This window comes from Galeopterus variegatus, unplaced genomic scaffold, assembly GCF_000696425.1.
Source record: "Galeopterus variegatus unplaced genomic scaffold, G_variegatus-3.0.2 Scaffold895, whole genome shotgun sequence".
Lineage (NCBI taxonomy): Eukaryota > Metazoa > Chordata > Mammalia > Dermoptera > Cynocephalidae > Galeopterus > Galeopterus variegatus.
Window position 1 is genome coordinate 439,051 of NW_007727006.1, and position 24,329 is coordinate 463,379.

The 24,329-nt window shown below is 54.4% G+C and overlaps 1 protein-coding gene across 2 annotated transcripts; it reads left to right on the forward strand.

Annotated features, from left to right (window-relative positions):
• The first annotated feature begins 133 nt into the window (after window positions 1–133).
• On the forward strand, window positions 134–18,115 carry TNNT2 (troponin T type 2 (cardiac)). 2 transcript variants are annotated; one of them, XM_008573265.1, is made up of 17 exons: window positions 134–176; window positions 4,660–4,711; window positions 5,814–5,824; window positions 5,926–5,940; window positions 8,277–8,306; window positions 10,620–10,697; window positions 11,003–11,038; window positions 11,915–11,948; window positions 13,106–13,166; window positions 13,454–13,570; window positions 14,376–14,453; window positions 14,975–15,085; window positions 15,979–15,987; window positions 16,437–16,546; window positions 17,070–17,160; window positions 17,455–17,495; window positions 17,872–18,115. In XM_008573265.1, exons 2-17 carry the CDS (start codon window positions 4,674–4,676, stop codon window positions 17,915–17,917), a joined length of 906 nt encoding a protein of 301 aa, XP_008571487.1. In that variant the 5' UTR covers window positions 134–176; window positions 4,660–4,673; the 3' UTR covers window positions 17,918–18,115. The 2 variants fall into 2 exon arrangements, with proteins under 2 accessions (XP_008571487.1, XP_008571488.1); XM_008573266.1 differs by lacking the exon at window positions 15,979–15,987 and having other exon boundaries at window positions 142–176.
• Window positions 18,116–24,329: the final 6,214 nt, after the last annotated feature.

Sequence of the window (24,329 nt, forward strand, 5' to 3'; positions counted from 1 at the left end):
CACTGCCACCCCCACCCCCACTGTCTCCTGCTGCACATTCCTCCCGCCACAGGGCTCGGCTCACAAGGCCACAGCCCACATGCCTGCTTAAAGCCCTCTCCATCCCCTGCCCTTGCCCAGTCCCTGCCCAGGCTGAGCAGACACCCCCAGGATCTGCCGGCAGCTCCTGTTCTAAGGTAAGAGTGGGGCAGGCTCTAAGGCAGGGGAGAGCAGGGGAGGGGATGTGAGGGTCCTGGGCCCTGGAGCATTTGCTCAGAGTCTGCCTGTGTCCACTCCGAGTGGGCGTCAGAGTTGTTAGAAGTCCATGGCCCCTCCTAGAGGAGGCCACACTTCAGAGAAGGTGTTGCTGGGACCGGACTCCAAGATTAGAGATGAGGATTTGAGTTAAAGACAAAAGACATTGTATTGTCGTAAAGTCTTGGGTAAGTCACTCTCCCTCCCTGGGCCTCAATGTCCTCATCTGTAAGTGGACTAGCTAATTGCTAGGCTTCTGCCTGCTCTAAAGACGAAGAAGCTCACACCAACAGGGACTCCCCCAAATTGCTTGGTCCATCCTTTTGCCTCCAGGCCAAGGGCCACCTAAACCTTTCCAGGCAGGTTCTTCTTGAGCCCCAGAGAGCAGAGTGAGACTGTGGCGTGCCAGTCAGATGAGTCCTCAAGGGGTCAAGTTCTCTCCGGGAGCTTAAAAACTGTTCTGGGAGCATTGAGAAAGGCCCAGTGTCCAGAGGCAGGCAGGGACCGCTGGAGCACCTCCCTGAGCTGACCCGGGGATTCTTTGACTCCCCGACCCAGCACCATCCCCCTCTCCAGACAAGAGCAAGGGCTGAGCAGCACTTGGGGGGGCTGATGGGGGAAGTATCCCCACTGGGAGATCCTTTTGTGGGAGAGGGATGAGCCCAGCTTGTTGGCATTAAAGGGTTAACCCAGGTGAAGCTGCCCCAACTCCATGTCCCTGCAAGTGTGATGCTTGTCCCACCCCACCCCAACACTCAACATAGGGATGGACCTCTCTCTATGCCTGGGAGTGGTAGAGAAAGATTCCCTTGATTTTTCAGCTTCTCTTGGGCAGGCCGGGGGAATATTTGGGGAGGGGGTTGCCTGGAGTGTCAGGAATTTCCAAGCATATTTCCCGTCCTATGTCCTAGTGCAGCTGGGAAGCCACCTGACCTCCCAAATTCCTTCTCTGACCCATGTCTTAGAGGGCAAATCCTCCTTCTCCCAGGGCAAAAGAGGAATCTGAGAGGATCAAATTGCTGCCCCTCCCTCCCTCCCACCTCCCACCCCCTCCGCTCCCCCCATCCTGTCCTCCAGCTCTCCTGGGGAGCTTACAGCTGTAGGCTTAGGAAGATCCCAGCTGAATGTCGGGGGCAAGGGCTGAGGGGTGGGGCCTGCATTCCTCAGAAACTCAGAGACCGTTTCTGCAAGCAGAACTTGAAGCTCATCTATTTTGTAAATAGGTTATCTGAAGCCCGGAGAGGTTAAGGGACTTAACTAAGGTTACACAGCAAAACCTAGGTTTTAAACCCAGATCTTTTGACCCCACAGCCAGTATTCTTTGTGTCTTCTATCGTTTTTGCTTTACTCCCCAAGAAAGGTAACTCTGATCTCTTGGTGGTGAGGGAGTTAGGCTAGAAAGCAGCCTGTAGAAGTAGGTGGGGCTCGAGTGTGAGGACACAGGTGCCTTAGGACGTTCTCGTACATTGCCCTGCCAGGTTCTTGACCTTTTCCCGTTCTGGAGCCCCCATTCCCAGCCTACCCTCTTCCCCTCATCGTGTCCTGCCTTTGGCAAATGGCTTGGCTGCGTCCTCCAGGCTGAAAGCTCTTCTCTGCTCTCCATGGTCTGCGTGCTATTTTTAGGATCCGATGGTGCTCCCAGGAGCAGGGAGAGAAGCCCAAGTTGCTCTTTCCTCCTCTGAGCCATGCCCAGGGGCTCTGAGCTGGTGGGAGGGCAGGGTAGGAGAGGAGAGAGAAAGCTGGAAGATATGCACCTCTGCTACCGCTGACCACATACAACTCCCCTGAGAAACCTCTCCCTCCTCCCAGAGGTGGCAGGTTCCTCCTGGGGCTCAGCAGATCCCCAAGTTCTCAGGGCACTAGTTCTGTTTGCTCCCCTGGAGTTTGGGGCAATGCTTTTCTGCCATTAGACTCCCCACCCATCATGGGGTTAGGGGGCTGTTCTCTTTGGCCATTCTGATCCTGAGACCCATTTGGAGACCCTCTGGGGTTTGAATCATTCTTCGGCAGAATGAGAGTTGATCCCCCAATATGACATGTTACACAATTGACATTTCTGCTCACCTACCTCACTCTGAAGGTTGCGGGGGTTGGGAGCAAAAAGTGGCTCTTAGCTGCTGTCTAGAGCTGCACGTAAACGGGGCTCCTGCCTCACTTTGCCTGTCCTGCTCCAGCAGAGGGGGCAACGCAGCAGGACAGAACATGATGTGCACAGGTTCAGAAGAGCAGCCAGGTAAGCTGCGGTGGGTGTCAACTCTGAGGAAGTCTCCACCCAGAGGCGCTGGGGAGCAGCAGGGCTATTCATGTGCCGCTGTCCTCACCCTGCAGCTTGGGTCTGACATTGGTGGCTGCAGGGCTGGCAGGCCCCAGTGTGGGGCAGGAGGCAGGAGGCACAGGAGAAACAGCAGGGCGAGGTCCCATCCATCAATCTGAGTCTACTCACCTCACTTGAGCCTTACCCTCACATCACCTTGTCTCTTCTTTCCCTTGCCACCTGACATCAGGAAGGTTGTGGGGCCATGATTTTGCACAATGACAATGGGCGCTACTCACATTTCAACCAATGCAATTGTGTCCCAGGAGCTATGGCCCTGGAGGGTGGGGTCATAGTAGTTATTAATTGATGGCTACTCAGGGCCAGGCACTTTACACCAGCTCTAATCTTCACATCCACTGCAGAAGAGGAGCAATTTCACAGTGAAGGGAACCCGGGTGTAGGGAGGTTAGGTGACCTTTGCACGGTCACACACAAACGCCTGGTGGAGCCAGCATTCAAAATCAGATTAGTCTTGCACTCGGGGCTTGCTCTCCCCACCGCTCCCCAGTGCTTCTCCCCGTGCTTACACCTTACACATGCACAGTAACACCTGGCGTTGCCTAGTGCCTTCCACGTTCACCAATGTCATGTTGAGCCTCGTAAAGACCCCTGAGGGGCCAGGGTGTGTACACGCTATCTCCATAGGACGGAGAGAGAACTGAGGTTCAGAGAGGTTGAAAAGACTTGCCGCAAGCACCCTCAGCAAGCTAACTGGAGAGGATTTGAATCCAGATGGTCTGCTCCTACTGCAGTCAGGGGAGTATCTCAAAACAGGCTCCCTGGGGAAACGTCTTTTAATTGGAATTTTTATTGAGATAATCATAATGAATATGAAGTTGTAAGAAATAAAACTGAGCCCTTGTACACTTCGTCCAGTTTTCCCCAATGGTAACATTTGCAAAACCGCAGCGCAATATCACAAGCAGGATATGGACATTGATACAGTCAATGATCTTATTCAGATTTCCCGAGCTTTACTTGTACTGTGTGTGTGTGTGTGCGTGTGTGCGCGTGTGTGTCTGTGTGTGTACGTGCGTGTGTGTGCGCGTGCGCGTGTGCGTGCGTGATACAGTCAATGATCTTATTCAGATTTCCCGAGCTTTACTTGTACTGTGTGTGTGTGTGTGTGCGTGTGTGCGTGCGTGTGTGTCTGTGTGTGTACGTGCGTGTGTGTGCGCGTGCGCGTGTGCCTGTGCGTGTGCGTGCGTGTGCGTGTGTTAAATTCTATACAACTTTAACCCGTGCAGGTTCATATAACCATCACCACAGCCAAGATACTGAACAGTTCCTAAGCCACACGGATCCCTCACGTGTCCTTTTATTACCACACCCACCTCCCTCCCACCCTCCACACAGCCCATGACAACCGCTAATCTGTTCTCCATTTCTGTATTTTGCCATTTCAAGAATGTCGTATAGGGCCGGCCCCGTGGCTCACTCAGGAGAGTGCAGCGCTGGTAGCGCTGAGGCCTCGGGTTCGGATCCTATATACGGATGGCCGGTGCGCTCACTGGCTGAGCGCGGTGTGGACAGCACCATGCCGAGGGTTGCGATCCCCTTACCGATCAAAAAAAAAAAAAAAAAAAAGAATGTCATATAGATGGAATCATACAGTATGTGACCTTTTGAATTGTTTTTCCCCCTCAATCAAATGAATTCTCTGGATATTTATCCCAGTTGTGAGTACCAGCGGTTGGCCCCTTTTCATCACTGAGTCGTATTGCATGGTGTGGACGTGCCACGGTTGGCTTCACCACCCTCCCAGGGGAGGTTTGTACAGTGATGAACAGACCATGTGGAGTGGGGCTGGGCAGACTGGAAATGTTGAGAAACTTCACAGAACTGTTTTGAGAGTTACAATCGGCCACAGCGAATCCAGACAGTGTGCCTGTTCGGGGGCAAGGAACAAAACGGACATTAGCTGGTTGCCCTGCAGTGATGTGGGCGTCACTATCTCCCCTTCCCGGAGCAGGAGGAAGCATGGCTGATAAGGGGTGGGGTTAGCTTCACCCCAGCCCTCTCGGATCTCTCTACAGCTGGGGCCAGGGCTCCTCTGAGGAGAGCAGGCTTCCCTTTCTGCCCTCACTGACACTTTTCTCTTTCTGGAGGGAGAGCAGAGACCATGTCTGACACAGAAGAGGTGGCGGAAGAGTACGAGGAGTGAGTATCTGTGAGCGTCCTGTCCTGAGTGCTGTCGCCTCCCCACAGCCCCCACGCCTGGTCCATGAGCCGCCCAGCTGCTCTAGGATCCAGGGTAGGGGTGGCTGTGTCTGTTTTGGGGACCCCGAGGACAGATATACCCCCTTCCTTTCCATCCTGCACCTCCAGGCTGCAGATCCTGTGCAGACCACAGGCTGGGGGACGTTGGGAAGTACAGAGGCTCAGCTGCAGGGTCAGTGGGTCCTACCTAGGGGAATGGCCACTGGCAGAGGAGCTGAGAAGCTGAGTCTCCTGCGACTGATCCATAAAGGCTCAATGATTCTCCTGAGGCCACAGAGCTGATGGTCACGCCCCACGAAACCCGACTCGGAAGTCAGCATTATCGCTCTATCTCGACCATGGCCTGCCCACAGCCCTGTCCTGGGGAGAAGCTGGGTGGGACACAGTTAGCCAATCAAATAACTACCTACTGAAGTGGGGAGGGGGAGGATGGTCACCAGGAAGTATGCAGAGGGACAGGCACGGCTCCTGCCCTCATGGCACTTACTCTCCTGTGGGATGTTAAGACGTACACTGTTGAAGGAATTAGCAAGCAGGGGCCTGGTATGGAGGCTGGGCTGTAGCTGTGCAGGAGCTCTGAGGAGAGGGGGGTCAGGGCTGGCATAGTCAGGGCAGGCTGTGTGGAGAAGGCAGGTCTTCACTGTGCAGAATCTGGAGAGAGAGGAGATTTGGGCGAGGGAAGGGCTTTCTTGAAAGGGGCACAGCCTAGGAAAAGCTCCGAGGTGAGATGAGAATAAGAAGTGGGAAGAATGCTGGGGACGCCCAGCTGGCTGACACTGAGGTTTGCTGAGGACAGTGGGAGGTAGCCCTGGATGGGAAGCGTGGGCCAGGCTAGCGGTGCCTCTGCAGGAGGGCAGAGAAGCGTGACTACATTAGGCAATGGGGAAAATAAAAAAGGGGCTGTCTTTGGGGAAGGGCCAGAGTTGTGTGCGTATGCGTGTGTGTGTGTGTGAGTGTGTGTGTGTGTGTGTGTGTGTGTGTGTGTGTGTGTGTGTGCGTGCGCATGCGCACACGCTATCGACAGTGTGTTCTGTTCACTCAGGGAGCCGGAAGGTAAGCACACGTGTGTATCATTTGGAACAAGGACAGCGTGGTTCGACGCTGACCCACCTCTTCTCTTCTCTTTTGCTGCCCTGGTCTTCTCTTCCGAGCAGAAGTAGGTGTGGAAGGTACGTACCTTGGGCAGTGGAGGGCCAGAAAGGAGGAATCTCAGGAGTCCTGTGATTCCTGGAATTCCTGGGAAAACAGCTTGTCTGTCCCTGCTCCTCATTCTCAGCTGAGCAAGACCCCCCCAGCAACTGAAGCTCCTAGATGGGAGTCAGCTCTACCTCGGTTGCTCAGGTCTGGAGGGAAAGGGTTTAAACCTGTCTCTTCTGTTTGCCAATTTCTTCAAACAGAATCACCACTCCAGTGAATTATTTTTGCATTTCTCCCCCATTGCTTTTTAGTGTGTAAAATTTTAAGTGCATATAAAGGTAGCAAAAAAAAAAATAATGTACCCCCTCCCCTGGTACCCATCACCCAGCTTCAATTATCAACTCACAGCCAATCTTCTTTCATCTCTACTCCATCTCCCTCCAGGTATTTTGGAGCAGACATCCAAAATCATTGCCAAACATCATACTATTTCGTGCTTTAATATTTCAGTATGTATCTAAAAGATAAGCACTATTTTAAAAAATAACCACAATACCATTATCACACCTAAAAACATTCCATTTAATAATCTTTCAACTGAGATTATGACTATGAAAGTGCTCAGTTATCTGAGACATTTTATATAGACATGAAGATTTGTTATTATTACCTTGCAAAGGCCCACCTTGCTGTTCCTACTTTTGATCTGTTAACACATTGCTCTGCTCACTTTTGGGTCCCATATCTCACCCACAGGGTGAAAGAACACCCAAACCTTTCCTTCTTCCTGAGACTTGACACATGAAAGTGATTATGAGGCCTCACTCCAGTCCCCACCCAGCCCCCTAATGGCCCAGAATGGCTCTCAGGCGCCTCCAGCATCTGCACTGCACCCCCCGCAGGTGGGACCCTGCCCTTGCTCAGATGCTGCCTCAGCACATGGTATGCGGACATTGGGAGAAGGGTCTCCATGAAAGTCTGAAGAGAGAGCTGGGGGGCTCAGTAGCTGCCCCCTCCCTTGCTCCTCATGCCTCCTAGGGGAGATGGGGGGCCTCCTGCACATTTAGGGCTGTTCCAAAAGTGTCTGACCAAAGAGGAGACAGAAGAGAAATTCACAAAAATTGAAAGGGGCTGCAGGAGTCGTTCCAGGGAACACCAAACATTTCCGAAGCTATCCAAAATATCTTTTGAATTAAAAAAATCTAGCTGGCCCGATCTTCTGCTGTGTCCTCTGCACAGACTCTTGATATGGCGAGTTTTCTTTTGCTTTGGAGGATTTTCCACTTCATCCACACAAAATGACAGGTTTGGGGTGATGGGATTTGGGACATAGACCTCTGCATTAGGGACCAATCTGCCTGCTACACACAGTAGGATTTAGCTGAGTTAAAAAATAATTCTCCACTGTGATGGTGGTCTGCGTTCCATGTAGCGCCCACCTTGTCGTGAATCGATCACGGCCCCCTCCCACACAGCCCAGGACCTGGAGGTAAACGACCGACTGAGAGCAAAGTCTAGATGGATGTCCACTAAGCCAAGAGGATGGACAGTCCCGAGTGTCTCCTCTTCTGGGAGAGAACTTGTTCCAATTACTGTAACCTCTTTGGGCAGATATTTGCACCCAGCGCAACAGCAGCAGACGCAGTCTGTTTCCTTAGGGTTATAATGCTGGGCCTTCCGTGGGTGGGCAGCTTCTTTCCAACAGCCCAGGCAAACCCCCTCGGTGCCAGGCTCCAGAGCAGGGCTTTCAGAAGTGTGACTCCTGGAGAGGTTTTGTGAGCTACCTGAGAGGCTCATTCAGGGCAGGAATGTGGGGGAAGTTTGATGGGAGCAAATCGTCCCCACTCTCTGCTCCTCTGGGGCCTCTGTCTTAGTGAAGAGGGAAGCTGAGTGTCTGCAGTCTAGGGGCAGGGCCGGATGGGAGCAAATCGTCCCCACTCTCTGCTCCTCTGGGGCCTCTGTCTTAGTGAAGAGGGAAGCTGAGTGTCTGCAGTCTAGGGGCAGGGCCGGGAGTGTCTGCAGTCTAGGGGCAGGGCCGGGAGCTGCCCGTTACCACTGACCGAACGCTGCTCCATGCCAGGCACTGCCGGGTGCTCTACACGTGCCAGGTCACCCCGTCTCACAACGGCTGACAATGAGTGCAATTGTTTCCATTGTACTGACCAGGCACCCGAGGCCTAGGGAAGTTACTCAGAAGTGAGTTGCCCACATTGCTGGAAAGCGGTGGCTTGGAGTTAAAGCTCAGGCCTTGCTCCAAAGCTCACACTCTAAAAGCCGCTGCACCGGCCTGCCGCTGCCTGGTCTTTGCTCCCACACTAACCTGTCTCGCTTCTCCCCTTGGCTGCTGCTGCTGCGCCCTGAACCTCAGAAGATGAAGACTGGAGAGAGGATGAAGACGGTAGTATAGCTTTTCCTCTGACCTGCTTTCTGCTCCCTGCTGTCCTGAGTGCAGCCTGCTTGTCGGGGGGTCCTGGGCTGGGGGTGTGGTGTCGAGTGGAGGGCAGGTGTGGGGTGGGTCGGTCATTTCCTCCCCAGCCTCAGAGCGGCCAGGACCGCAGATCTGAGCTCTCTCATCGTGTCGCCCCTTCAGGACACCGGCTCCTTCCTTTTCCTGCTTCCTGATCTTTCCCCTGGGCTGGTTGGTAGGAAGGACCCAGGCTGGCTCGTCTCCCAACCTGCCCCAAATGTGGCTTAGAGGGGGACTAATGTCTGAAAGGAGTAGCTCCTCACTGCCCCTCTGTATGCTCCAGTGTTGTGTATGGGCCTCTCCCTGTGGGCTGGGCAGCACCCAGGTAGGGTGGCCAGTGGCTGAGGGCCCTGGGGACAGAGTCATCTGAGGAGCAGCTGGGGGGACTGGAAATAGCCGGAGCAGAGAGGACATGATGTCAGCCTTCAGATGTGCACTGTGGAGGGGCAGGGGGCTGGACTTGTTCCCAGTGCCTGGCGATTGGACAAGGGCAAGGGACAGAGATTGGGACTTCAATTTAGAAAGAACTTTCTCTTGATGATGTCTTGAGATGCAGCAGAAGGCCATGAGCACTCTGTCACTGGGAATGTCACATGGCCACCGTGTGAGGTTGGAGTGTGTTGTACAGAGAAGTGAAACATCAGGTGGGGGTAGGGAGGTGTTAACAAGATGGCCTGAAGGTGGACCCCCCAACCTTCCATATCCTTCCTGGCCAGCCCTCTACTCTCATGCCTTCTGGAAGGACCTTTTTTGAGGTAAGTTTCCTGTAGGGATCAAAGAAGAGGCATCTCCAGGCCTCAGGGAGGCCACGGACTTAGGAAAGGAGGACAGACAGAATGGAGACTGAGAGGCTGGAGGCCGGTCTTTCTCCCATGAGGGACTCTCCCTCCTGCCTGGGGGATTTGTCTTCTCCCTCTGCCAAGAGGCCACCACTTGTCAGTCTATCAGTCAACGAGCGTCACTAAGCACGTCCTATAGCAGAGCCCTGGGCCAGGCGTCGTCCCATGTGCTTTACTGACTGTCTGTCTGGCTGTCTACTCCCAGCGTCTGCCTGGGGTGGATTCTACATCCTGCCAACCCAATGGATGAAAATGGAAAAATCCTGCCAACTTTCTGGCTGGTACAAATATCTGAATGTTGGGCATTTCATCCATCCCCACCGTCTTGCTGTTTTGGTTTCTTTTGGATAAGAACGAAGGGTCTCTAGATTTGGAGAGTCACTGGACGGGAGCTGCCCCAATACCTCATGTTAGCAGGGCATGTCCTGTGGTGCTAGACACTGGGTGGAACTTCTGGGGTGGAAAGTTGGGGAAAGGGGTGGGCCCGTATCACCAGGGAGGTCACTGGGGGAAGAGGAGCCGAGTCGCAGAGGGAGCCAGCGGGCGGAACACTGTCCCTGCCTCCAGCAATGAGTCTCGCTGGGCGCGCCTCTTCTCTGATGCTCCTAACTCAGATTTCTGTCCCTTCCAGAGGTCTCCAGATAGAGAACAGTTCTCCATATTTGAAAAGGCCCAGTTCTGATTCCCAAACTCCCTCAGTCAAGTTTAGAACAAAAGGACAGAGGACTCTTCACAAGCCTGATCATGCGCTTTGTTGTGTTTACCAGGGGGTGGCAAACTTTTTATGTAAAGGAACAGATAGTAAATATTTTAGGTGTTTTGGGCCACACAATCTCTGCTGCAGCTACTTGAATCTGCTGTTGTCGCAGGAAAGAGGCCACAGACTGTATGTAAATGAATGGATGTTGCTGTGTTTCATTAACACTTTATTTACAGAAATAGTCTGGGGGCCGGATTTTGCCCTTGGGTCATAGTTTTCCAATTTCTGGTTTAAAGGAAGAATCGAGCAGCCCCCTGTCATTCACATCGGTTGCCCCCAAACTCACCTGGAACCTGAATGCCATTGACCCCCGTGCTCCCCATCCTCTCTGTTCTGTTCTGGGCTTTGCCCGAGAGCATGAGTGGGGTGTGGTTGTAAATGAATGGATGTTGCTGTGTTTCATTAACACTTTATTTACAGAAATAGTCTGGGGGCTGGATTTTGCCCTTGGGTCATAGTTTTCCAATTTCTGGTTTAAAGGAAGAATCGAGCAGCTCCCTGTCATTCACATCGGTTGCCCCCACACTCACCTGGAACCTGAATGCCATTGACCCCCGTGCTCCCCATCCTCTCTGTTCTGTTCTGGGCTTTGCCCGAGAGCATGAGTGGGGTGTGGTGTTCACTGTGTCTGGTCAACTTCTGCAGAGCAGGAGGAGGCAGCAGAAGAAGATGCTGGAGCAGGGGCTGAGGCCGAGGAGGAAACCGAGGAGACCAAGGCAGGAGGTGAGGCCCTGGCTGAGAGCCCCAGAGCCGTTCCTGCGGCAGTGAGAACCCCGCCTGGAGCAAGCTCTGCAGCCTGGGCGCCTGCTCCCCCCGTCTGCTGACGCAGCAGTCGATGAACATTGATGCGTGCTTCTTTCGTGTCAGGCAGAGTCCTGGGCCCATGGGCACATGTGAGGACAGACAGCTCCCTCACCCCATAAACCAGCAGTGCACACCTTGTTAGGACCTATCTGTGGGGAAGGCTCTTGGCGGGGGGACTTCAGCTCAGAACGAGGACCTTTATTGATTTCTCATGTTTTGTTTAGAAGATGGACAAGAAGAGGAGGGTAGAGATGCTGAAGGTAAGGACTGTCGGACATCAGGAGAGAGGTTTCAGGGTGGCAAGGGCACCCCTCATGGCAGCTTTAGGGGAGACTGTCCATAGGGCTCCTTCCAGGGAGGTGGGGGAGGAAGGGGCCTGGGGAGGAGAGGACAGAACTTGGTGGCATTTGCAGGGCTTGGATGTTGAGCTCTAAAGCTTCACCCCTCCTCATCCCAAAGAAGCTGCCTTGGTGGTGCCCAGTGGGAGAGGGGACCCAGCCCCTGGGTCTGGGCAGGGCAGTGGGATGCAGAAGTCACATCCACACACAAAGCTCCTGGAGCTCAGGTGAAATATCTTGTAGGGCGTGGTGGCTGTAGAATAAAATCCCAAGGCACAGACGGTCACATGGTGGGTTCGCTGTGGTCATCGTCATGCTGCAGGCTTTACCAGGATTCTAGGTGGTTCCACTCACGCCTCTGGAGGGGAGGGGGCAGCAGCTGGGGCTTGGAATCACGGCCTGTGGCCACCAAGAATTCCAGGGGGCAACCAGGAAGGCAAAGACTTGGGAGTGGATTCTAAGGGGCTCCTCTTCACTGTGAAGCCCGAGAGCAGCCAAGCTGCCTTGCCCAGAACTGGTGGATGAGAGAAGGCTTTGAAGTTCCACACTGAGCGTGGACTCAGCTGTCCCCTGAGCATCCCCCTGGGGCCTCTGTGGGGGCAGGAGTGTGGGGTTTGTAGCCCCCTGCTGTCTTACTTCATGTTAATGCACCTGGATCAGAGCTCCCAGGGCAGAAGGACTCACTCACTGTACAGACAGGGAAATGGAGGCCCACAGGCGCCCAGCTCATCAGGGGTGGAGCTGGGATCAGATCTGGGGCCTCCTGACCCTGTGGTTTTGTGCTTCTCTCCCTTCCAGATGGCCCAGTGGAGGAATCCAAACCCAAGCCTAGGTGAGTGGGATGCGCCTGTGGTGAAGCTCTGGGAGCAGAGGGCCAGTGAGGGAGGATGATGAGGATGAATCAGGGGTGCAGTGTGGCACAGTGGGCACAGGCTGGAGTGTGGCAGACACAGACTGCCTCGTACGGTTGTACAGGTTGTATACTGCACCAGGGTCTCTGCCTGAGGAGCTGTGTGGGGGCTGAACTTCACCCTGCACTCCACTACCAGTTGTGCACCCTGGCATGGACGGGGCTACGTTCGTTCCTCTAGAGGAAGGCGATGGAATAGTCATGGCCCCAGGCAGACACACTCTGCCATCCCACAGGATGGCCAGGACACCCTCCTCCATAGCTGAGATGGGACTTGGGAAAAAAGGGAAGCAAATTTTGGGGAGCCAAGCAATGAAACTGCTCCAGTCTAAGCGTGATGGGTTCAGGTAGCTGCAGAGGGGCAGGGAAGGATGGCTTGGTCTCGCACGCGTGAAGCACGCCTGGAGGTGGTGCTGGTGGGGTGGGTCGGGGACAGGGAACGTTCTCTTTTGACAAAGCTTAGCCTCCCAGCAGATGGCGCCCCAGCATCCCTGCAGGCTTCTTCCCACTCCAGTGGAACCAGCCCAGCCCAAGACAGTCCCAGTTCGCTCTTCATCCAGGGCCTCCCCGCCTTTCCTGGGCATATACATACACGGCAGTATTTCATTTCAGCTCCACTCAGACCCGAGAGCAGATGGGGAAGCTGAGGACCAGACCCACGTGGGCCTGGTGTGACGCACTAAGTATGCGTTGGGGCCGGGACCAACCTTGTGTTCCTGGGGAGGTTCTGTGGGGTCAACCACAGGGGTTCAGATTCAGACAAGTATACCATCTTGTCACCCCTTCTCTGCTTCCTAGTTGTGTGGCTTTAAGCAAGTCACTCTACCTCTCTGGGTATATTGTGAGGATGAAATGAAATGACCTATGTGAAAGAATTTTGTGTATTCCCAGGTGCTGAGTGGCGGTGAGGACCACCGTCGTTGGCAGCCGTGCTGGTAGCATTGTGTGGTTGGCCGGGGCAGTGGTGGGAGTTTCTGCAGGAAGCAGAGCCCTGCCTACCCCAGGCGCCCACAGACCCTTGGTGTTGCAAGTCCAGAGTGGGGCTCATGCTCCTGACACCTTATTCTTTTTTCCAACAGGCCGTTCATGCCCAACTTGGTGCCACCCAAGATACCTGATGGGGAAAGAGTGGACTTCGATGTGAGTGGTGGCTGTGGGTAGAGCAGGCCCAGTCTGGGGATGGTCACAAAGACCTCTGATGGGAGACCTCATGAGCTGGTAGGCTGGGGTGGGTCTCAGGCAGGGTGGGGTGTTAGCACAGGCCAGGCTGGGTGCCAGCCTCGAGCATGGGCCCAGTTGCCCCTTCTCTGGCCAGGTCCCAGCCCTAGCCAGAGGCCTTCACTTTGAGGAGGGGGGTATCTGGGCCACGCCCCTCCCCCTGAGCTCTTCGGGGGTGGCGCCTCTGAGTCCCGGTGGTCTGCCCACAGGACATCCACCGGAAGCGCATGGAGAAGGACCTGTACGAGCTGCAGACGCTGATCGAGGCTCACTTTGAGAACAGGAAGAAGGAGGAGGAGGAGCTCGTTTCTCTCAAAGACAGGATCGTGGGTCTCCAGCCTCCCTGAGGCCCCGCTCTCCCTGTGCTTCCCACCCTCTCGTCAGGCCCGCCTCCTCCAGGCAGCCCTCCCTGCAGCCCTCGCCCTGCTAGCTGTGGGCCTCCTGGAGGACTGCTGCAGCACACTGAGCTGCTCTCGGGGCCCCAGCTGGGGCTTTTTGGGTCCCTGCCTTCTCTCACTGCCAGACTGGATGCTCATTGATGGCAAGAGCTGAGTCAATCTGTTTCTGGGCCCCCTCAGGGCCTAACTCGGGCTCTGGCTGTGGGATGACTAGTCAAATGCCCATTGTCCCACACTGTCCTCGCTCCTTACCATTGGTCACAGCTGAAGTGTGACCTGTGGAATTCCAAATCATTCTGTTGGGGAGCAGGGAGGTTATTTTGATTTCTTTTTTATCCTCTCCACCCAACCTGCTTTCCACAGACAGGTGCTCCGGCCGGCAGCAGATGGCTCAGCTCTCTGTCTTTGAACACAGAGCAGCTGTCGGGGCTGAGCAGGGGTGGGGGCGTAGCGCTCATGGGACAGAGGAGAAGCCTACCTGACATTTTGCAAATGGTTGAGGACAATCCCACGATGAGTCATGTTCCATGTGGGTCATCTGCACATGCCCTAGCAATGGCCATTCTTATTTAGCCAGGGGCTCTTCTGTGGGGAAGCTGAAGCCCTCGGAGGAAGGGTACCACTGCCCTGAGACTCTGGGAGGAGTTCTCTTGCCACCCCTGAGGGTCCCTGCGCCTGGGCTGACCCCTCCTCCTCATGTGCACACTGGGCACCTCTCCCTCTCGCCTCTTAGGAGAAGCGGCGGGCTGAGCGGGCAGAGCAGCAGCGCATCCGGAATGAGCGGGAGAAGGAGCGGCAGCACCGCCTGGCGGTGAGTGAGCCCCGGCCCAGGACCATGGAGCCCCCGGCATGCTCCCAGATCCTGCCAGGCCCCCAGTCCACTGACATCCATTCAGCCAAGACAACAGGCATCCAGCAAGCACTGGGCATCACCTTGGCTCTGATGGTATGCACCGGTGAGCAAGACAGAAATCCCTGGGTCCTTATGAACTTGGTGTTTTAAAAGACCCTCCAGACTTCATCCCTTCCCCAGCACAGGATTCCTGGGGACTGAAGACCATCAGCCTCTTCCTGTGCAGCTGCTGGAGCCCCTTCCAGAGCAATAGCCTTCATGGGGAGCTCCCAGCCTGAGAGGATGAGGGGACGTCCCACTTGGGAATCAGGACCTCATTCATTCACTAAACTCCTGTGTGCCAGCCTGGGCTCAGGCACCCTCAGAAAATTGCTTGCCCACCAGGGAGCCGACTGATCTCACCCATTAAGACCACCGCTTCAGCCCAGAATTAGGGATCCCCCCCACGGCCCCTAACTTGCTCTTCCTCCTCAAATCAGGAGGAGAGGGCACGGCGGGAGGAGGAGGAGAACAGGAGGAAGGCCGAGGACGAGGCCCGGAAGAAGAAGGCTCTGTCCAACATGATGCACTTTGGAGGGTACATCCAGAAGGTAGGTGGGGAGCCGCGGGGGGCACTGGGAGGTCCTGGCGAATCCATGAGGAATGAGGTATCCTCTGCAGCAGGCAGACTTCAGGCTGGGTCCCAGGAAGACATGCCCAAGTGCTGTGGGTGGGAGCCTGAGGCCTCCTCATGCCCTGCTCCTGAGCTGGCTCTCAGCCTGACTGTGGCTTTCACTAGGAGGGACCTGCCGGGGTAGGGACTACGGGCACAGCCAGAGTACCAAAGCTCCTCCCCACCCCTGGCTGCAGCAGTGCCCGGGAGCCCCAGGTGGCTGGGTGCAGCCGGAAGAGGCCTGTGCCTAGAGTCAGAGCTCCGGTTGGAGACCTACTCTGGCACACATAGCTGTGTGGCCCTGTGGGACCTCGGAGCCTCAGTTTCCTCATATGGGACTAATATTGCCTGCCCTGCTGCTTTGAGATCAAATGAGCTAATGTGGAAAGCTTCTATGTGCAGCACAGATGTAAGATTGCTCCCGGGAACTCTCAATTCTTAACTTTTGTGCCCCACTCCTTCTAGATACTCCATTCTCAAGGGAGGAGGGGGCGTGTAAAATTGATATTCTTTATGCAGTGGAGGGGTCAGAACGTTTTCTTTGATTTCCAAAGTCCCCAGCTCAGAATTGGGCTAACTACCCGGCCTCTGCCCCCACAGTGACCGTAGCAGCCAAACCTTTGGCATGTCCCTGCTATCAAAATAGTCCCCGCCTAACTCCTGGACCCCTGTCCTAGTAAACCCTGCTGCCTACAGCGAGTGTCTGAATTGTCTTCTTCTCCTGTGTCTCTCTTCGCCTGTGTCTTCCGCCCGTATCCTGACTTCTCCCTGTGTCTCTATCGTGTCTCCGTCTTTCTCTCTGGGCCTTTCTCTCATGGTTTCCTGGCTTAGCAGGCCCAGGTGGGTACCAAAACCTCAAGCCCTCTTCCTCCCCACGGTTTTGGGGAGCTCCCTGGGAGGGGAAGGTACCCTGCTGGAGGGGAGGAGAGTAGAGACTGGGCTGGATGGGGAGGAGGAAGGCCAGGGAGAGGGGAAGAGGTTGCTCAGGCAAAGGAGGAAGAGGCTGAAATGACCCTCCTGGTCCTGCCTCAGTTTCTCCAGGTAATCCAGGCAGTTGATAGTGTGGGTTGGTGTAGGAAGAAGCGGATAAGACCCTGGTCCTTCTGCAGGCCCCACCCCACTCCCTAGAGGGTTTTGGGATGGTTAGGGGACAGGGAGTCCCCAGGTCACATCCCCATATTGCAGATGAGGAAACTGAGATTTGGAGAGTTTAAGCAACATGCAGAGGGCTATTCAGTTATAAATGGCAAATTCTCTAGCCAATTCTCCCCGCTTGCCACCCCGTTCAGACAGAGCGGAAAAGTGGGAAGAGGCAGACTGAGCGGGAAAAGAAGAAGAAGATTCTGGCTGAGAGGAGGAAGGTGCTGGCCATCGACCACCTGAATGAAGATCAGCTGAGGTAGGGGCAGGGAGGGGTGGTCGGGGGCGCTGCCAGCGTCTGCCTGGGGAGGGATCAGGCAGATGGCACTTCTTGCCACGACCACCAGAGGGCGCTACCGCCTCACACGTGTGGCAGGGGGAATTGGGCCCTGGCAGATGAGGCCGTCCTGTCTGGGCTTTGCTGAGAGGAAGAGACAGCTGAGCAGGTGCCTCACTTCTCTGAGCATCAGCTCACCTACCTGCACACAGGTAGTGGGGAGGAGATTGAACTAGATGCTCCACAGTGTCAGGAAAGCTTCTCACCTGTCCTCCTTGTCCTCAGAACTCTGCCCCGGCAGCCCCTGGTGTCTGCTCCTGAGCATGGGCACTGCCATCTGGGCCTCAGGCTGGCCAGGCCCATAGGGTGGGCTGGGGCACCAGAGCAGGCCTGGAGGTGGCCAGGAGGGCTGGGGCCCCTGGGGGCTGGGTCGGTCCCAGGATGGGGGTAAATGAAGGCCCTTCCTTATTGGCCCTCACCCCCATGCCCACTCTGGCTCGTGCAGGGAGAAGGCCAAGGAACTGTGGCAGAGCATCTACAACCTGGAGGCGGAGAAGTTCGACCTGCAGGAGAAGTTCAAGCAGCAGAAATACGAAGTGAGCCTGCACGCTGAGCCCCTCCCCCATCCCGAGCCCCTCCTGTCTCCACTGGGTCCCGCACCGATGCTGTTGGTGGGGCTCCATCCCCTGTCCCCCTCAGCCCCCCGCAGCTCATGCACTTGCCTCTGGCAGGGGCCTCCCACAGTGTTCAGTCCTCTTTCCCTCCCTCTCTCCTTCCTCCCCTTCTCTCTTCCCCTCCTTTCCTCCTCCTCCTCCCCCATTCCTAGGCCACCTGGAACCTGGGCTGAATAAGCTCCAATGTCACTCTTTGTCTTTCCACTTTTCTTGCAGATCAATGTTCTCCGAAACAGGATCAATGATAACCAGAAAGTGTAGGTGTCTGAGGTCATCCTTTCCTGCCCGCCCCACCCTCCACCCCTGCCTCCTCCTTCCCTGTCTTCCAGCCATTCCATTCCTCCTTGGAGGGCTGTGGGCTCCCACCCTCTCCTCTCCTTCAGCTCACAAGCTTCCTTCTCAGGCTCCTCCCAGGCCTTCCCACAGCTGTCCTCCTAGGCCACGCTTGGCAGTGGGGAATGGGATGTAAGGCCTGAGGGGTCTCACTGCTGCACTATTCTGCCCTGGAGGCAGCTCCAGGCTGCTCCTCTCAACCCATAGCGTCCCCCTGCCGTCCCCCTTCCCTCCCCCTCAGCCCCATGGAGACTATGCTACCCTATGTCCCCATCTCACTGGGTCCTGCTTCCCATGTAGCTCCAAGACCCGTGGAAAAGCCAAAGTCACTGGGCGCTGGAAGTAGAGGCAGCAGCTTCCTCAGAGGCTGAACCTCCTTCACAAAAGACCTGCTTCTCACTCGTGGCCCTGCCCTGCAAGCCTCCCCGCTCCCGGGGCCCTCCTGGGCATTGAAGGCAGACTCCTGCCTGCAAAAAAGCTCTCCTGCCTGCCCCTGTGCCTGCACCACGCCGGTAATAAAAAGCCACACTCCGCACACACCGAATGGTGTTTCTGTCACTTTCCTTTCAGAGGGAGAGAAAGCGAGGTGAGATGCTGGTCTCACAGGGAGTGAGGGTGGACATCAGAGCCTCAGGGACACAGGCCCCTGGTGTCTGTCCACCTGTCTGGTCCCCTCACCTGCCTCCAGCTGGGGGAGGGCACATGACCCAGGGAAGGCACACACTTTCTCACAGCCCAGGAGGGAGGCACACACAGCGGGAGGGCTTGTGATTTTAGCCATGTGAGTCACCAAGAACACACTGGTGAACAGCGCTGTGAGTGGGGACAGAGTGTTCTCTGTGTGAGTCACTCCCTGGGGAACAATGGAGGCCTCTTGGATGGCTCCTGTTTTCTTTCTCCTCCCGGCCTGGGCACTAAGAACCAGGCGTCTGAGGGCTGGGGAGCCATTGAGGAAGGAAGGAGGGCTGGTTTCATAAAACAAACAGCTTTTCAGCCCCGGCTGCTGAGAGGTGTGGGATAGTCTGGGTGCCTCAGTTTCCCCCTCCCATGATCTGCATGTCCTTTTGGGCCTAAACCCACAACTTGGGGGTCACAGGCTCCCTGAGTTAAAGAGGACAGCATGGTGGCATGGATTCCAGTTTGCAGAAGGACGCAGAAACCATGCGGGTGAGAGGGCACCTAATTCACCTGCTCTCCAGGTAAGTCCCTGAGCAGGGCATGTTCTCTTGCAGCCCCATGCCTTTGCTCAGGCTGTGGCCTTGGCCTATAGTGCCTTCTCTCAATTCTCCATTTGCCCTCCATCACCAAGGACTCAGGGAGCCTGTGTCTGCGAAGGCTTCCCATAACCTCCCAGGAGGAGTGAACTCATCTCTCCTTGCTCGAGCGCACTGCGCCCGCTGCAGCTGCTGTCGCAGTTATGCCCCTCAACACCACACTGTATTAGGTTTGTTTCTTCCTACAGGCATGGCTCCCTGTGCTCTCAGGAAACAATACAGACCTATTTATCCTGTGCTACATACAGGTCAAGCACTCTGATAGAGGCTAATGATATGGAGATGAAAAGGACATGGTCCTTGTGCAACTGGGAGGGGCTCAGCCTGTGGTCTTGGCCTCGTTTCTTATTCATTCATTCATTCAGTGTCTCCTGAGCACCAGCTTTTTGCCAGGCACAGGAGTGTGTGAGGGAAGCAGGTACATAGAGCTCACAGCCCAGTGAGAGAGAGAGGTGGCAAACAGGAGGCCCTATCTCAGTGTGACAGCAAGGGGCACCCCCGTGGTCTTGGCAGGCAGGAGGGCTTTCTAGGGGAAAGAGTGTCTGAACCAAATCCCAGAAGGTGAGGAAGAGACAGTCAAGGGGAAGAGGTCAAGGTGGGAAGGGAACAGCACATACAAAGTCCTAGAAGCAGGAGGCAGCACGGTGTGTTTGAAGAGCCACATTTATTAGCAGAATCCAAGCATCTTCTGGTGGGAGACAAGAAGGCTCCACTGGAAGTGCCCCCAAAATGGGCAGGGAAGCAGGAGCCAGGGCCTCAGGCCCAAGGTGGGCTCTCACTATGGTCTCTGGAGACCTACCGCAGCCCCTGGGCATGACCCCAGCCCTTCTCTCCCAGTTTGAGGGCAGGACAGCTGAGGCAGTGCCCCAGCCCCTCTCCCCATAATGGGGCCTGCAGCCCCACCCTCACCTGTCACCTTGATGATGTGGGGGGCACCCCAGAGGGAGACATCTGGTCTGGAACTGTGACAACAGAATTTTCCAGCCACCATCAAGGCCCAATGGGGGCTCTATTTCCTATGCCTCAGTGTCTCCATGGAGCAACAAGAGGTAATGATGGCGCAGTCTTGGGTCCTGTCTCCTCCTGCTCTTCCTCTCCCAGCAGAGTCCTTGTGATCATCTCTAGTAGATGTGGCCTCTCCTTCCAAAACTGTATGCTTAGACACATAGAAGGCAGCCCTTGCCCTCTTACTGTGAACCTCCCCTAAGGCCAGGTCCCACTTAATCTCTTCTCTCCTAAGGTCACCTGGTGTTCAGGAAAGAGCTTTTGAGTGCCCTGGAATTGTCCCCACAGGGGCCCCACCCAGTCGAGGTTCCCCACCCTGTCATTTTAGGAGGAATGCCACATGTTAACCTGAGTGCTGCCTCTAGTTGGGAGACCTGCAGAAACTTGGTCTGCACGGAGCGTGGGACATTTTTCCATAAGTGGAGTCTGGAGGTGGCCCTGTCCTATCCCACTCACCAAGGAGAGAGCAAGTGAGTGCCAGACTGCAGGGGCACACCTGGGTCATCAGCCCAGCATAGGGAGTCCTTCCAAGTTCAACAGGGAAGGGTGTGGGCTTCAGGCTAAGTGGTCCTGCGCTCTCTCCATGATAATTCCGAGAGACCGAAAGGACCGATATGTTCTCTCCAGCCAACCACCCATGGTCCCCAGGTCACATCCCCATATTGCAGATGAGTAAACTGAGGTTTGGAGAGTTTAAGCAACATGCAGAGGGCTATTCAGTTATAAATGGCAAAGCTGGAATATGTTCTCTCCAGCCAACCACCCATGGTCCCCAGGTCACATCCCCATATTGCAGATGAGTTAACTGAGGTTTGGAGAGTTTAAGCAACATGCAGAGGGCTATTCAGTTATAAATGGCAAAGCTGGGATTTGAACCAGGTCTATGTGACTCTTTCCAGCATGTGGACCTTGCAGTCTGAGGAGCACCCCAAATCTCCCCAAACTGCAGTACCTAGACCCAAATCAGAGCCTGTGTGAGCTGGCGAGGGTGTGCCAGGTTGGGGCTCAGGGCATGCTTCCAGGGGTCCAGCCCCCTCTGCTCCTTTTCGGCCCTGCCCACCCAGGACCTGATAGGCAGAGATGTGCTATGTCTGCCCTGGAGGTGGCCTCTGGAAGGAACAGCAGGGGTGATGTTGAGGGGGGCTGTGCCCAGGGTGCAAGAGCACAGTCAGGCAGCCCCTCCTTCTTGGGGGTAATGACAGCACACTGTGTCCTAGAGGGCGGGGGGCATGTGTGGATCCTGTGTGCCTTTGCTTGGTCAGTGGGGTCACCCCTCGACTCTGTGGAGAGAGTGAATGAACCTCGGGGTGGGCAGAGTCCTGGGTCTAAATGCCAGCAGGGCTGATCTTGCTATTGTTGGAGGTGGTGGGTCGCTTCAGGGCCCTCAGCAGTCCATCTTCAATCTTACTTTCTAGCCAGACGGAGCTCACTATTGTAGTTTCCCCCAAATGTCCTATGCTCTCCCACCTCTACAATGGCTTTTTCCACCCCCAGAATGCCCTTTTCTTCCCTCTCTGCCTGTACAACTTCTCCCCATCCCTCAGGGTCTTACTCAAGTCCCTGTTTCTCCATTAAGTCTTCCGGGCCCCCTCCTGAGGGATGTCCCTGGTGCTGGCCTGAGAACCCCACACTGAAGGCCCATTCTCTCTGGCCTTGTGATTCACAGAAACCAGGTTTGGGTGCCCAGCCCAGTCCTCCCTCCCTGGCATTGTTACCAGAGCTTCAGCTCCACCCACCTGCTCATCCCAGGTTCTCAGCTTCCACCCCAACATCGGCAGGAATTTAAATTGCTCTCAACTGAAGAATCAGGAGAAAAATGTTTCCACACTTGTGCAAAGCACCCAGGCCCCAGGGTAGCCCCACCCATGGCCCTGCACTCAGTACTGGCCTTGACCACACCAGCCACGCCTTCAGCATGCCCCAATCCCAAAGCAATTTCCTCTGTAAAGTCAGGCCTGGGCAATGCAAATCTGAAGCAGACTGGGGCTGCTCTTCAGGAAAGTGGTGGGCGGGCGGGCAAGGTGGTGTGATTCCCAGGTTGAGATTGTGCTGGCCTTGCAGAACGCGGGACAGGAGACGTGTTTAGGATGAGCTGCCTCTCCTCGATCCTCTTCCCACCCGCCCGTGTCCTGCCAGTTTCCAGAAGATGACAGTAACTGGGCATGCGGGTTGGTGAGGATGGAGGGAGAATGTCACCTCACTTCTATGGGGGGGTAATGGACAAAGCAAAGTTTTCCCTCTGAACTTGACACAGAGACCCCTCTGGACCCATATCTCCCACCTACTGTGGTCCAGAAGAGGTGGTGAGAAGTGAATTCTGCTGGGGGACACCGAATATAACGTAGAAGCCAGCTACATGGTAACTAATAAATAATATTAGTCTCCATGTATTAGGCACCTATTGTATGCCAGGCACTGAGTTAGGTAATTTATATTTACTCTCTAATTATAGTAACATGCAAAGAGGTCCCACACAAATAACTCCATTTTATGCACAAGGAAACTGAGGCTCACAGAAGTTAAATGACTCACCCAAGGTCATATGGGGTAGGAACCCAATTATTTTAATTAAGATTTTGAAATTATCAGCGTGGTACACTTTCTACCCAATTAAGTCAGGTATCTGACCGAAATAAAGAAAAGCATATTTTTGAGGAATTGCTTCGTATTTGTTGCTTCAGCCAACAAATATCTGAATAATTTCTGACTATACCATGCAAAGTATGTGTACATCAATCCCTACCATAGAAAAACATGTGTGAAATAATGTTCAGATCTGTCTATAGCCAAATTTTGATCACTCACCAGGGCAGTCCAGTCTTATGATCTTACTGTTAAGCAGTAAGTAAGATCCTACTGCGGTTCCTTAGTCAGGTACAATGGTTTATGAATTAACACAGCCCCCATCCCACTCCGCTGAGGTCGCTGATTTCTTCACCTCTGCCCGAATCGAGACTGGGCAACTTTTGGGCCCTGGGGTCCCGGCTGGTTCATCTATAGATCCCAGCTCCCCTCCATAGATGCTGAATGAATGATGAGGAAATGATTATCAAGACTAGATCATCTTGTACGGGATTTGATCTTATGAATGTCAAATATTGACAGAGAGGGAAAATATGGCAAAATAGCCCCATGAGAGTTGTATTGCCTTTTACAGTTGTCAAAGCACTGTGACAAATCAAAACCATAGTAACTAGAAAAAGAATGACTTTTATCTTCGAAGTGTTGTAAGTTTACCTCACTCACATCTTATCAATGTAAGCATCAAATCTGCTTTGTTGTCAATGTTATTATTAGAAGGGTTCATTGATTCTTTGACTGAGTCATTCTGTAAATCTAACACATTTATTGAACACATACTCTACGCCAGGTACTGACCGGTTATCAGGTTTACAACTGGAGACAGGCCAAGACATCGTAGGCCAAGGGAAAAAGATATTACACAGACATTAAATCAAGGAACAGATAGACAGATATGTAGATATGGGTAGAGATGCATTTCTGTGGGTTCTGCATCTGTGGATTCAACCAAACTTGGATGGAATATATTAAAAAAAATTGTACTGAACATGTTTTCAGACTCTTTTCTTGTTATTTCCTAAACAATATGATGTAACAACTATTTACAGAGGATTTACAATGTTTTAGACATTATAAGTACACTAGAGATGATTTAAAGTATATGGGAGGAGGTGCATAGATCACACGCAAATACCGAGTCATTTTATATCAGGGACTTGAGCATCTGCATATTTTGATATCTGAGGAAGGGTCTGGAACCGATCCCAAGGGGGACTGAGGGACGATCGCACACACACACACACACACACACACACACGAGTTTGAAACTGTTGAGAGAAAGGAGCGTGCTGTGAGAGAGGACAACTGGGGTGGGCATAATTCAAGTCGAGGGGCTGGATTGGACAGCGCTTCCCGTGGAAGTCATCACTGAGCTGAAACCTAAGGGAGTATCAGGAATTAGCCAGAGGAAGAAAGTGGACATGTGAGGAGCAGAGGCGGCGGCAGGTGCAGCGAGAGCTTGGTGTGGTCAAGGGACTGAAAGGAGGCCAGAGTGGCCAAGGGGACCAGGGGGAGATGAACCAACACACACACACACACACACACACACACACACACACACACACACACACACACACGAGTTTGAAACTGTTGAGAGAAAGGAGTGTGCTGTGAGAGAGGACAACTGGGGTGGGCATAATTCAAGTCAAGGGGCTGGATTGGACAGCGCTTCCCGTGGAAGTCATCACTGAGCTGAAACCTAAGGGAGTATCAGGAATTAGCCAGAGGAAGAAAGTGGACATGTGAGGAGCAGAGGCGGCGGCAGGTGCAGCGAGAGCTTGGTGTGGTCAAGGGACTGAAAGGAGGCCAGAGTGGCCAAGGGGACCAGGGGGAGATGAACCAGGTAGGCGGGCAGGGCTGGGTCACGTCTGGCTCTGGAGGCCATGGGAAGGGGACTGG

Coding starts and splice junctions, on each gene's coding strand:
- TNNT2 (XM_008573265.1), top strand. CDS start 4,674: ATGTCTGACACAGAAGAGGTGGCGGAAGAGTACGAGGA. Junction 8,307..10,619: donor CTGGAGAGAGGATGAAGACG/GTAGTATAGCTT, acceptor CAACTTCTGCAG/AGCAGGAGGAGGCAGCAGAA. Junction 11,039..11,914: donor GGAGGGTAGAGATGCTGAAG/GTAAGGACTGTC, acceptor TCTCCCTTCCAG/ATGGCCCAGTGGAGGAATCC.